Source organism: Mastomys coucha, chromosome X (assembly GCF_008632895.1).
Source record: "Mastomys coucha isolate ucsf_1 chromosome X, UCSF_Mcou_1, whole genome shotgun sequence".
Classification (NCBI taxonomy): Eukaryota; Metazoa; Chordata; class Mammalia; order Rodentia; family Muridae; genus Mastomys; species Mastomys coucha.
The window spans coordinates 51,678,057-51,691,397 of record NC_045030.1 but is presented as its reverse complement, the minus strand read 5'-3'; the positions used below and the strand labels follow the sequence as shown (position 1 = coordinate 51,691,397).

Genomic DNA, 13,341 nt, shown 5'->3' with positions numbered 1-13,341 from the left:
TGTGATTGAACCCAGGGGCATGGTGCATATTAGGTATGCATTCTACCGTTGACCGATACCTCTAGCACTCAATTCCAATCTGCCTTTATCTACTTTTTTCGTACTTAATAGGAATCCAGCCATATTGCTAGTGGAACATTTCTTTATGGCATTGTGTTCTTAAAAAATATTAATTATAGTTTAACATTTTAGGTATACAAAAATTCTGATGAAAGATATTGACGTCTTAAACTCTTCTGGCAAGATGGACAAGATGCGACTCTTGAATATTCTGATGCAGCTCCGGAAGTGTTGTAATCATCCTTATCTGTTTGATGGAGCAGAGCCTGGTCCACCTTATACGACAGATGAGCACATTGTCAGCAATAGTGGTAAAATGGTAGCTCTGGATAAGCTATTGGTGAGAATTAAAGAACAGGGTGAGTGAGGATTTTTTTTTTTAGTTAGCATGGAATAAACTCATAATAACGATTTGTATGTGGATAAAATGTCTCATATTCATTCACCCACTTGGTTAGAAGACATTGTTGAGTCCTTACTCTTTGTCAGGAATTCTGTCTGCAGTCCAGGAATGCAAAGATGACTACAACGATGGCTTGGCTTTGAAGAAACTCACAGTGTAGTGAGGAGGAAGAGTTGCAGTTCATTGTGCTAAGTGCACTTCACCATGCTATTGAGAAAGTGGGAATTGGGAATGCCTTCACAGTGATGATATTGGAAGTGAAGACTGGAGATTGAAAGCAGGAGTGAGCCATTGATAATGGGACGGGTGTGCTTGTCTAGGGCAGGGAAACAGGGACCACAGCACAGGCGTTTATGATATGTAATGTAGTGTGGCATTTTGTGAATTTGGTAAGGATAGATCATGTCAAATTATACACCATTATGCACCAAATGATGGAAGGTCTTTAAAGCCATACTTCAAAGGCTTTTATTTTGGATGTAGAGGAGTTAAAGAAGACTTGATGGTAAGAGGTAACTATCAGAATTGTATGTCAGGAGGATAATGCTGGAAGCACTGTCTGGGACATCTACTGGGAATGAGAGAGTAAAACCAGAAGACAAGGTGAAGACAGTTGCAGTAATAATCCAGAGAGATATTATATGGACCACTGTAGATCCTTGGGACAAAGACAAGACAGAATCTAAGTCATGGTAGTGTGTGTGCAAGATTTTTTTTTTAAAATTATTTGTTTATACCCCAAACACTGTTGCAGGATTTTCCCTGTCTAATCACATTAGGGTAGTGGTAGGCCTGTGATTGGACAGGAAAAGGGAGGCAGAGCTACGAGTTGGGGAGAGATAGATGGGTAGCAGGGGGAAAGAAGTAAGAGAAGCCAACATGGAGGCAGATGAACAAGAAGACCCTGATCTCTTGTGGTATTAAACAGCCACAAGTACCTAAGATTTTCACAGGTTAGAATAATTGGGGTAAAGCTTTTATTATTATCAATTGGCTCTGAAATTACTATATTGGCATCTTGTAAACTGTGATCTTATTGTTATCTAAATCTGAGTGGATAATTAAGCTTCAAGAGTCATGTTTCTACCAGGTAATTAGGTGTTGAGATGGCTGATCGTGGGATGTGTGGGGCATTGCATGGATGCGAGATGAACTCGCTAGCTGGGAGTTAGTAGCTCAGCAGTGAGAACACGCTGCTTGGGAGTGAGTAGCTCAGCAGTGAGAATAAGCTGAGTGGGATGCCACCAGGACATAGTATTGTGGCCCGCCAGTACCAGCGAGGCAGGAAAGATGGTGGGTTGATTCTCAACAAACACTGCCCCTCTTCCAGGTCCCTCCCTCACCAAGTCCCTTCCTCTGATCCCCCCTCCCCTTCTTCTCTGAGCATGAGGGGTACCTCCTGGGTATCCCCTCACCCTGGCACATCATGTTTCTGCCTGATTAGGTGCATCCTCTCCCACTGAGACTAGACAGGGCAGCCATGAAGACTGAGTTACCTGTCTGCTGCATATGTGCCAGGGGCCTCATTCCAGCCTGTGTATGTTCTACCAACATAGTTCAGATTCTGAGAGTTCCCAGGCATTCAGGTTTTTAACTTTGTTGGTCTTCCTGTGGAGTTTCCCTCTACTTCAGGGGCTTCAATCCTTTCCCCGGACTCTTCCATAGGTGTCCACAACCTCTGCCTAATGTTTGGCTGAGGGTCTCTATATCTGTTTTACTCAGCTGCTAGGTAGAGCCACTCAGGACAGTTTCATAATGGAGTATCACTATTAATGTCAGGGGTTAGTGCTTGCCCATGGGATGGGTTTTGAGTTGGGTTGGATATTGGTTGGCCATTCCTTCATTCTCTGCTCCATCCCTGCATTGTTTTAGACAGGACAAATTTTGGGTCGAAAGTTTAGTAGGTGGGTTGGTGTCCCTATCCTTCTCCTAGGGGTCCTGCCTGGCACCCTCTACAGGTTTCATGTCCCTAGTGTCAGTCATCTCGGCTATGGTCACCGGCATTGACTCCTGGGAGCCTCCACCATCCCAGGTCTCTGGACTTTCCTAGAGATTCTCCATTTCCCCCCACCCCAGTCAGTTGTAGATTTCCATTCATTCTCCTGGAACTCTGGGCCTCTCCCCATACCTAATCATGACCTCCCATTCCTCAACCTCTCTACTCTCCCATCTAGTTCCCTTCCTCCCTTTCCCTCCTATGACCATTTTGTGTCTCCTAAGTGTGATTCAAGCATCCTTGCTTGAGTCTTCCTTCTTGTTTAGCTTCTTTGGGTCTGTGGGGTGTACTGTGTGTATCCTGTACTTTATGGCTAATGTCCACTTATAAGTGGATACATTCTATGCATTTCCTTTTGGGTCTGAGTTATATCACTCAGAATAATATTTTTTTGTTCCTTCTATTTGCCTGCAAAATTGATGATGTCTGCAAGAATTTTTAAGACCTAAAGAAATCCTTTTCGTTTAAACAAATAGATAATTTTGTGTAACATTCTCTGTTTTTGTGTGTGTGTGTGTTGGCATGTTAATGTGCCATATTATTTAGATTGTTTATGGTGCTTTATTTTCTTTTTGACTTTCAAGGTATCTGAAATTATTTATATATGTTAACTGCACAAAGATAATGTGTTTCATTATGTAATTTTCATACTTTACACATGTTGTGTAACTATTTTCTGGTGAAATACTTTAGGATCAAGAGTTCTCATCTTTAGCCAGATGACTCGACTGCTAGACATATTGGAGGATTATTGTATGTGGCGTGGTTATGAGTATTGTCGACTGGATGGACAAACCCCACATGAAGAAAGAGAGGTGAGGACAGGACAAGGAAGTGAAGCAAGATGTCAAAAATCAGCACTCAGCTGTACAATGTTTCTTTACTGTTGTTTTAAACTTTGTTCTGCGCCACTGCTCAGTGATTCTGAAGTTTTCACTGCCACATGGTCTTTCTTCTATTATCACTCTTCCACACTTAGTTTCCATTCCACCCATTTTTTCTAAATCATCCCAGGCTCTTCAGAGATATACTTTTCTAAGAACACAATCTCTTTTAGCCACTGCCCCATTGATTACTGTCTCTCAAACTGACATCCCAATTTCTGATTATATGCTTCTTTTCCTTCTGAATTTGTGTCCCATGGTAGATTCTGACCATTTGCGGAGTTTAATGGTGGTCATTTGGCTGATTTATGATCAACCAACTCTAGTATTGGAAGAACATTCTTGGCTGTGGAGGGCTTTTGTAAAAATGAAGTATGACGAAATAAGTGTAGATACTTACGAGTTTGGATTTTAGGATGGTAAAATGTTGGCTTGTAAGTATGAATAAGTACACCTACCTAGCACCTAGTGTCTTCATATTTGGAAATTTTTGTAAGTCTTTAGGTTTATCATCAGAAAAGTCATGATTGAAAGGCATTATAAACCCATTAAACCACTTTGTGGATAGCTTTGTTATTTCTTTCTCTTTTTTTCTATGATCTTTTAGCTCTCTCCCCCTTTCTCCCTCTCTCCCCCTCCCCCTCTCTCCCTCTCTTCTTCTCTCTCTCTCAAGACTCGATACCCATGTTCTGGGCAAATGAACAAGATTTTATGGTATAGTAGAAATACCCAGAACTTGGTTTGAAGACCTGATTTTTAGCACTAACAAGACCACTTTCTAATGACCATTTAATTCTGTAAGCCTCAGTATCTTTGATAGAGCCATAAAGATAAAATTGATACTAATGCTTTTTCCTGATGATATTGTGAAGATTGGTGGATATAATAGGTATAAACAGTTTAAAACCATGCAGTGCACTATATTCTGTGTGACAGGAAATCGCACACAGCTCTTATTTGTTTCAGGACACCTTCTCAAGCCACAGGAATCTCAGCTCATCTTCCTCTACTTCCATAGTTCCTTCCACTGACAAGACTTTCTGTCTCCTATGAACACCCTTATTGAAGCCTGGCTATCACATACTGCAGCTTTGCCAGCAGCACACAGACTTTAATGTTAAGGCTTTTCTGCTACCTACTAAAAGGAAACAGTCATGGTAACTGTTGCACATAAACGAATGCTTAAAAACTTCAATTATTTCCCACCTTATAGTTTGAAATTCTCTGAGACAGTTACTTGAAACTTTTGTTGACTTAGTCCTGAGAACCCATTTCTTCATTAACATCTTTTGTACTGTTCAAGATGAATGCCCTTTCATGCTAGAATGAAGAGGACACCAAGGCAGTATTTAGTAGGTAGTATGTGGCCTCAAAATGCCAGTTGCCACTTTTGACCTATTTCCCTGTTTATTTACCTAGCTATATGGAAATTCTTGGGTTTTTTCTTTGTTTTGTTTAAGTTTTTCTGTTGTGTTTTCTTTTTTCTTTCTTTTATTAATTAATTAATTATTTTATTTATTTATATCCCAAATGTTGCCCCCATCCTCCCTCACAGAGTTCTTGCCACTCCCTCTCCTCTTTACCTCTTTTTCTTTCTTTTCTTAATCTTCAAGTATTATTCTTTGTTCAAAGGTTTTGAATTACAGGCATCACATTTGAGTACAGAGATGTCAGACCCATTCTTTCTTTCCTCTGGGAGATGTCTTGTTTATATTGCTATTCATATAATCATTTCATGTATTTTCACATTTGATTCTTTGCTCTGTGTATCAGCAGTGGAGATTTTTTCCTTCTCAATATTTCTGACATTTGCTCTTTCCCTATGGGTAAACTCAGCTAGTTAGGCCTCTCATCATCCTTGGACTTAATTGATTTCACTTTTATAGGGAACGGACTTAACATTTAGCAAGACATGACTATAAGCTAGGTACCTGGTGGTTCCCAATGATTCTCCCAGTAATCTGGGTTAAGGTACTGATAAACTTGTGCCACATTAAATTATGTCTCAGAGGAGTTAAAGGCTTGTGTTTCACATGTGTATATATGACTGAGTTGTGTTCACTCCCAGGATTTTGCAATTTTCTTTAAAGCAGGGTGTCTGTCACCAAACATTTTTGCTTTCTGTACTCCATGGCTTCATGCTCTACTAACTGTAGTTGTGCTAAGCATCAAGTCTTACTAGAACTTAGACCATCTTTTTCTATTGCATTAGAAAATAACTGTACTTTGTGACTATATAATTAACATATGAATACTGAGAGAGATTTACAAAATCAACTATCTCTGGGAAATAATATGTAAGAAGTTGGTATCTCTGAAAATCCTTCCATGGGTAATTTGTTCCCCCTTCTAGGAAGGATTGAAGTATCCATACTTTGGTCTTCCTTCTTTTTGAGTTTCTTGTGGTTTGTGGATTGTACTTTTTGTATTCCAAGCTTCTGGACTAATATCCACTTATCAGAGAATGCATACCATGTGGGTTCTTTTGTGATTGTTACCTCACTCAGGATGATATTCTCCAGATCCATCTACTTCCCCAAGAATTTCATAAATTCATTGTTTTTAATAGCTGAGTAGTACTCCATTGTGTAGATGTACCACATTTTCTGTATCCATTCCTCTGTTGAGGGACATCTGGGTTGTTTTCAGTTTCTGAAAGAGTACACATGGTGGGACTCATGGCTCCAGCAGCATATGTATAGCAGAGGATGGCTAGTTGGTCATCAATGGGAGGAGAGGCCCTTGATCCTGTGAAGGTTCTGTGCCCCAGTGTAGGGGAATACCAGGGCCAGGAAAGTGGGAGAGGGTGGGTTGGTGAGCAAGGGGAGATGGGAAGGAACAGGTTTTTTTTTTGTTTTTTTGTTTTTTCTGGAGGGGAAACCAGGAAAGGGGATATCATTTGAAATGTAAATAAAGAAAATATCTAATAAAAAAAAAGTTGGTATCATACTATATATGTGCTATTTATAAAATTCAGTATATCAATACTTTTAATCAGGATTACATTGTTCTTTATCACTATAGTTTTAGCAAAATATTTTAACCTTAATGATATACTATACAAATATGTCCTTTTATTGCTGATGATTTGGGTTGCTTCCAATTTTTCACTGTTATAGATAATGCTATGGTGAAAGTCAATATACATAAATCTTGTGCACATCTCTGATTTTTTTTTTCCTTAGGGTAAGTTCCTGGAAGTTGAATTACTGGGTCAAAGGGTATGAACAGTATTAAGGCTCTTGGTGTATGTTGTCAAATTGGTTCCTAGAAAGGTTGTTCCAATGTACATTCCCAGAAACAACATCCCTCTGCTCCCTCATCAGCTTTGAGTAGTATTATATTGATTTATCCTTAAAATGTTTATATGGTTTGTTTGCATCTATTTGATTACTAGTGAGAAACTAACATTATTCTGGTAGTTTTTGTATATTTATAATTATTCTGTGAGTAGAAGTTTTTGTCCTTTCAGGATCATTGTTTTATTTGAGACAGCATTTTCCTAATTGATTTCGATTAGAGCTTTGTATAGAGGATATTAACAATATATTAATTTTAAAGATTCTTGCAGGTATTTTCTGCCCCAACGACCGTACCGCTCCTGCCGCCCGCTCCGACTCCACACAACCCAATTTTAAAGATTCTTTACTAAATATTCTTGGACATGTCATTCTGATTTTCTTGATTATTCTCCCTTTGTCATTATATTGATATAGATCATCTTACTCTCATTTGCATTTCTCAACTTTTCTCTCTTGATTGATCTTAGCCACATCTTGTTTATCAGTTCACAGAATGATATTGACATTTCTGACATGTTACCCAAATACATATTTCAGCACTTAATCAATTATAATAGTTTTACTATTATTTTCAAAGAATGACAATGAATGATTTTCTTAGTTAAATTTATTTGTATGATTGTTCTATGTTTGTCTCTACTGACTAACATTTGGAAATTTCATTTATAAAGACATATTTTCACTAGCAACTTACACAGTGCAGTATATAGAGAAACAGCTTGGAAGATGGAATAATATTATAAAGTATTAGGTTATGAAGAATATTATATACAAAGTATAAAAGTATTTTCTGTGAGCATGCTAACTTTTCTCTTTCTTAAAATCTGGAATGTAATTCAATTTTTCTCCTTTTATATTTTTTTGTTAATCAACAAAGGAAGCGATAGAAGCCTTCAATGCTCCGAGTAGCAGCAAATTCATCTTTATGCTGAGTACTAGGGCTGGAGGACTCGGAATTAACTTGGCAAGTGCTGATGTGGTTATTCTCTATGATTCGGACTGGAATCCACAGGTTGATTTACAAGCTATGGTTAGTAACATTTAATGATAGCAGGAAATTATTGAACTGCATAATGCTATTGCTTACATGATTACAGGGTAACAGGGTAACAGTTTTGGAGTGATTTCTGTAGAGTTTAGATAGAGTTAAAGTTGCTGAGTTAAGTGTGAAAACAAAAGAAATGAAAGCTAACAGATATGCTTCAAATAAAAGTGTGAAACTTATCTATCTATATATAATCTATATCTATATCTAATCTTATCTATATCTATATCTGTATCTATACCATCTATATCTATATTTGATCTATATCTATGTATGTCAACATTTTCCTATTTTTGAGTACTGAGGAGGCTTTCTGAGTTTATTTTAATGAGAAGGATTAAAAATTAATCTCATTATTTTGCTTAATAAGTGCCTACTAAAATCTTTAGGTCAGGCATGATGGCTTTTAATCCCATCACTCAGAAGCAGAGGCAGAGGCAGGGGGATCTCTATGAGTTTGAGGTTAACCAGATCTACATAACGGGTTCCAGGCTAGCTGGGGCTGCATGGCTGGACCCTGTTAAAAAACCTTTAGTGCTGAAATTTGAAAGTGTTAGATTTTGACATTGGTAACAAAATAATTGGGATGAATAGGTAAAAATGTAAGAAAGGAAAGTGTGTTGTTTTTGTGCATATGTTTGTGTTGTATATATTTGTGTGGGTGTGTATCCCTGAGAGAGCACATGTGGAAGCCTGAGATTGACATGAGGATGTGTTCCCCAATTGCATCCCTTTGAGACAGATTCTCTTACTGAATCTGGAGTTTGCCACTTCGGCTTGACAGGTTGATCAGTGCCCCAAGCCCTGCCCCAAGTCTCAGCCTCAGTGCTAGACGGTTGTAAGGGCCACCATGCCTGGCTTTTATGTGGGTGTTAGAGATTCCAACTTAGACCCTTAGACTTGAATAGTAGGCACTTTATGCACTGAGCCATCGAGTTGTGTGTATGTGTATTTTTAAAAGAATATTTTATCTTACCTTTTATCACAATCTGGTTACTCAGAGATTACTGGTTGGAGTTTAAAGTTTTAGGTATTTGTAGAGTATTGAATCCTCTTTGAAAGTGCCTTATTGAAACACTTGCTTATTGGGTTGCATTGTTTTTACATTTATTACAGGGACTGTTTTCAATCCTGTTTCTTTTGATTCTCCCCACCTCCTCTCTGTTCTCATTTGCTCTGTCAGTTTCTGCATTTTAAACACACTCTCCACATGCTTATATTTTGCCAGAAGTTGCCACCTGCCACCTTTGCTAATTATAAACCATTGGAGCAATTCTAGAATTTTAAAATTATGAAGATCTCATTAATATTCATGAGCTTTTACTATGTGTCCCAGAATTGCCTTGGTAAGCAGAAAGAAGTGCTTGATGATGAGATAAAGCAGACTTTTGTTAACATAGCAGCCCTTGCTAACTGCTTTGTTCCTGTAAAAACTCCTTGCTAGTCCTGGAGATGTTTGCATTTAGTGAGTTAACGTTACCTAGTAACTCAATACAGAAGTCTTAGCTGCTGTTTGTCCTCATCTTAAAGAGGATTTGCCTTATGATATTCTGGAAGTTTCCCAGTAGCAGCACAGCACACTGAGATTTCTTTGTTCCCAGAAATCTTTGGAAATCCTTAACATGCATCATCCTCCTTTCAGAAGTGACAGGTTTAGAGAGATTGAAGTCTGAATTTTATTTTCAGCTATTTATAGCATTGTAGTTATATGTCTTAAGTCTTCTCTACAGTCTCCAGCATCTTACGGTTGGACTTTTTCTGTTAGGATCGGGCACATCGCATTGGTCAGAAGAAGCCAGTACGAGTCTTCCGTCTCATTACAGACAACACAGTGGAAGAGAGGATTGTAGAGAGAGCTGAGATAAAACTGAGACTTGATTCAATTGTTATACAGCAAGGTATTTCTATGTAAAAACTTCATTAATTTGAGGAGGTGCAAAGCACATTTAGTTTCCTTCAAAGGATACTGCTTTTCAATAAATGTTGACTGAAAATTACAAACTTAGTGAAAATAATCTTTTTCCTTTTCTTTTAAAAAGAATTCCTTTTATTATAATTCAGTCATTTTCCCTCCCCTTCTTCCCTCCAAACTCATATATATGTATACATATACATATATATAACATGCATATATATAATATGTGCATGTGTATGTGAATATATACACTCACACATATATTTCTTCTTGCTTTTTCAAATTAATGGCTTCTTTTTAATTGATTGTTATTACATACATAAATGTATATGGATATTCCTAAATATAACATGCTCAGTCTATATAATGTTATATATGTAAATAATCTTTGAAAAGATATTTGTAATTTTTGTAATTTAAGCCTATGTCTTCAGTACATGAAATAAATTCACTGTGTTATACTTGAATGTCAATGACATGACTTTTGTAGTATCATACTATTATTTAGCAGAAAAATATTGGCTTCTGAAAAAAAATTAAGCAAATATGCATACATCAGAGCATCTTCTCCATACAGAGAAGCTATCTGAAAAATGGGATTGGAACCCAAAAATATTAACAGAATAGGGAAACAGAAAATATGATAGAAGAAAAACTTCATTATTTATCAAGTAGCTAACATTAAACTTACCAATTCCCTCATAAAGCTCCTTTATGTCTGATTTAGTCCAGTGTGTCTGATCAGAACCATTATGTTATGCTTTCTTGAAATATAATTCACTATATTCCATTTTGATTGTTATTAGGAAGACTCATTGACCAACAATCTAACAAGCTGGCAAAAGAGGAAATGCTACAAATGATACGTCATGGAGCTACGCATGTTTTTGCCTGTAAAGAAAGTGAGCTGACAGATGAGGACATTGTAACTATTCTGGAAAGAGGGGAAAAGAAGGTTAGTTGAAGATAGCACTGTATTTCCATAATGTAGGTTATTTACAAACTGTATGTTTCCACATATATGTTGTATTTAGGTTTAAGTGTATGTTCCAAATTAACTCCAGTTCTTCCTAAGAGTTTGAAGAATTTTCTTTGCCAGCATAGGGTCCTGCTTTGCTTTCTTCTTCATTTTTTAAAGTCAGCAAAACTAGGCAGCAGCATTTACAATGAAGTGACTTTGTGTCCTTTCAAAAATACTGTACTTAAACACGCAGTGCATCTTGTACTTAATCACATATGGATGGACTTCATTGTGTGATTTTTTTTTTCACTGTAGTATACACAATACAACCAATTGAAAATGTTTCATAAACAGCACGGGACATTAAATCATTCTTTATCAAATCACCCTTAGTGTTTTACAATACTGCAATTTTTTGTCATTCTACAAATGATGCTTGATTTCAAACAGGAGAAAAGGGAATCAGAATGCTCTAATGATTTTTCCATGTGCTTATCACCCTTTATACTTAAAAAAAAAAAAAAATCACAGCTTTCTTTCACCTGGAACTATTTCTGTATTTTTAATGACACCAAATATTTAATATCCAGTAACTACTCAAACTTTTAAGTGTTTCATAGCTAGTTAGTTGTACTTAGAGAAATATTTCCCTTTTTAAAAAAGTGCATGGGGCTGGTGAGATGGCTCAGCGGGTAAGAGCACCAACTGCTCTTCAGAAGGTCATGAGTTCAAATCCCAGCAACCACATGGTGGCTTACAACCACCCGTAATGAGATCTGACGCCCTCTTCTGGTGCGTCTGAAGACAGCTACAGTGTACTTAATTATAATAATAAATAAATCTTTAAAAAAAAAAGTGCAGATAAAGCCTGCACACTGCAATCGATGATACGTTGTCCTCAGCTCACCTTCTCTTTGTGTATTTTACTTGGTGAAAAAAAAAAACCTGGGTTGTTTGCTTTTTTGACTTAATCATTGTATAGGTTTTATGGATTGCGTATCAATGGCTCTTTTAAACATGTTCAGGTTTGTCTTGGTTCTTTTGATCTTTCTATAACAAAATACCTGATGCTGACTACTTTGCAGGGAAAAAAGATATTTGGAAGTCCAAGAGCCAGGTGCTAGCATTGGCTCCCAGTGGTGTCTCATGGAGGACAGCATTGTCTGGTGGGAGCATGTGTGCACACGAGAGAGGGAGTAAGAGAACTTCCGAAGAAGATTTCTGGTTTTATAACCACCCATTGTCATAGTAATTAATCCAGTCATACACAAGCTAGAGAGCAGGCCTCTGACACCTAACTTACTTTTGACGGAAAACCCTTAATCTCTCTTAAAGACGTAATCAACATTTCTTTGGTGTTCCACCAATTCAATACCATTATGGTGGGGACCAAACTTGCAGTTTATAATCTTGGGGAAATAAGAAAAAAATATCAAATATGTAGTAAATATATATCCTGCAAAGGTTCAGTTTGATTCTCAAAGTGCTTTTGTTTTAAAGGTCATAGAACAATCTTCTGTCACTATATTTTATGCCAATATGCAAAAATGCTTTAGTTTAACTTTACCTTTATGATCGTACTAGTGATTTCTCTTATTACAATTATACAATGGAAAGTATAATACGGCTACATCTTTAGTGATAAATGTCCTGTAAAGAAACCGTGAGTGAAAATAATTGGTAATGAGAATAGTTTTCTCTATCCTGGGTTTTTTGTTATTCCTAATGAATTTGAGAATTACTCTTTCTAACTCTATGAAGAATTGAATATTTGGGAATGAAACATTTGATTTTTCTCAAAACTTGAGAGAAGTTAAAATTTTAGGTGTGTGTGTGTGTATGACTGGGGATAGAATGTAGGGCCTTGCATGTTGTATGTAAGTGCTCTACCACAGATTTTACATCATGTCAAGAAAAATATGTTCTCTCTTGTGTTCTTTTCCCCTCCTCTCTCTCAGCATTGTGTTATTTTTTAGAATTTTTGTCTTATTATTTTATTTTATTTATTTTACATATATGGGTATTTTTCTGCATGTATGCACACAATGTGCATGCCTGGTGTCCCTGGAGGACAGAAGAGGGTGTCAAATAAACTTGGATTGGAGTTATGAGCGGGCCACCATGTAGGTGCTGGGAATTGAACTTGAGCCTCTACAAGAACAACTAGTGCTTAAACTGTGGGACATCTATCTCTCCAGCTCTAGTATATCCTCCTACCCTTGTAACTTAACAGAGCAGATATTCCATGTCAAACATAAATTCCAGAAAAGTAGAAAATTTACATTTTGTAAGTTGGTTTATTGATAATTTTGTCATTTCAATATATTCTACTTTAGACTGCAGAGATGAATGAACGCATGCAGAAAATGGGAGAGTCGTCTCTAAGAAATTTTAGAATGGACCTTGAACAAAGTTTGTACAAGTTTGAAGGAGAAGATTATAGAGAAAAACAAAAGGTAACTTAATACTTTTAGCCATTAGGCTGTCAAGTTTTTGCTTTTCCTTGTAAAATCTATTAAAATAACACAGGCACTTATGTAGTGCAAGGGCCAGCTGTAATATAATTTGATTTAATATGATGATCGTCATATTTGCTGTTGTCACTGCCAGTGGGATAGTCTTTTCCCAAGTTTTAGATCAAAAACATTTCATGTTTTAGAGGTTTTTTTTTGTTGTTGTTGCTTTTATTTGTTTTGTTTTGGTTTTTGGTTTTGTTTATGGAATATTTGCAGAGACATTACTGGTCTGACAATTTGAAGTCTAAACTATTCCAAC

The 13,341-nt window shown here is 36.9% G+C and overlaps 1 protein-coding gene across 3 annotated transcripts in view; it reads left to right on the top strand.

The window, feature by feature from the left end:
* Smarca1 (SWI/SNF related, matrix associated, actin dependent regulator of chromatin, subfamily a, member 1) overlaps positions 1-13,341 on the top strand; it is a 74,720-nt gene that overhangs the window by 23,084 nt on the left and 38,295 nt on the right. For all 3 annotated transcript variants that reach the window (XM_031355930.1, XM_031355848.1, XM_031356015.1), the window contains exons 11-16: positions 193-419; positions 3,153-3,274; positions 7,523-7,675; positions 9,456-9,588; positions 10,412-10,560; positions 12,903-13,022. In XM_031355930.1, the coding sequence (XP_031211790.1) occupies positions 193-419; positions 3,153-3,274; positions 7,523-7,675; positions 9,456-9,588; positions 10,412-10,560; positions 12,903-13,022 (904 nt within the window). The remainder of the gene's footprint in view (positions 1-192; positions 420-3,152; positions 3,275-7,522; positions 7,676-9,455; positions 9,589-10,411; positions 10,561-12,902; positions 13,023-13,341) is intronic.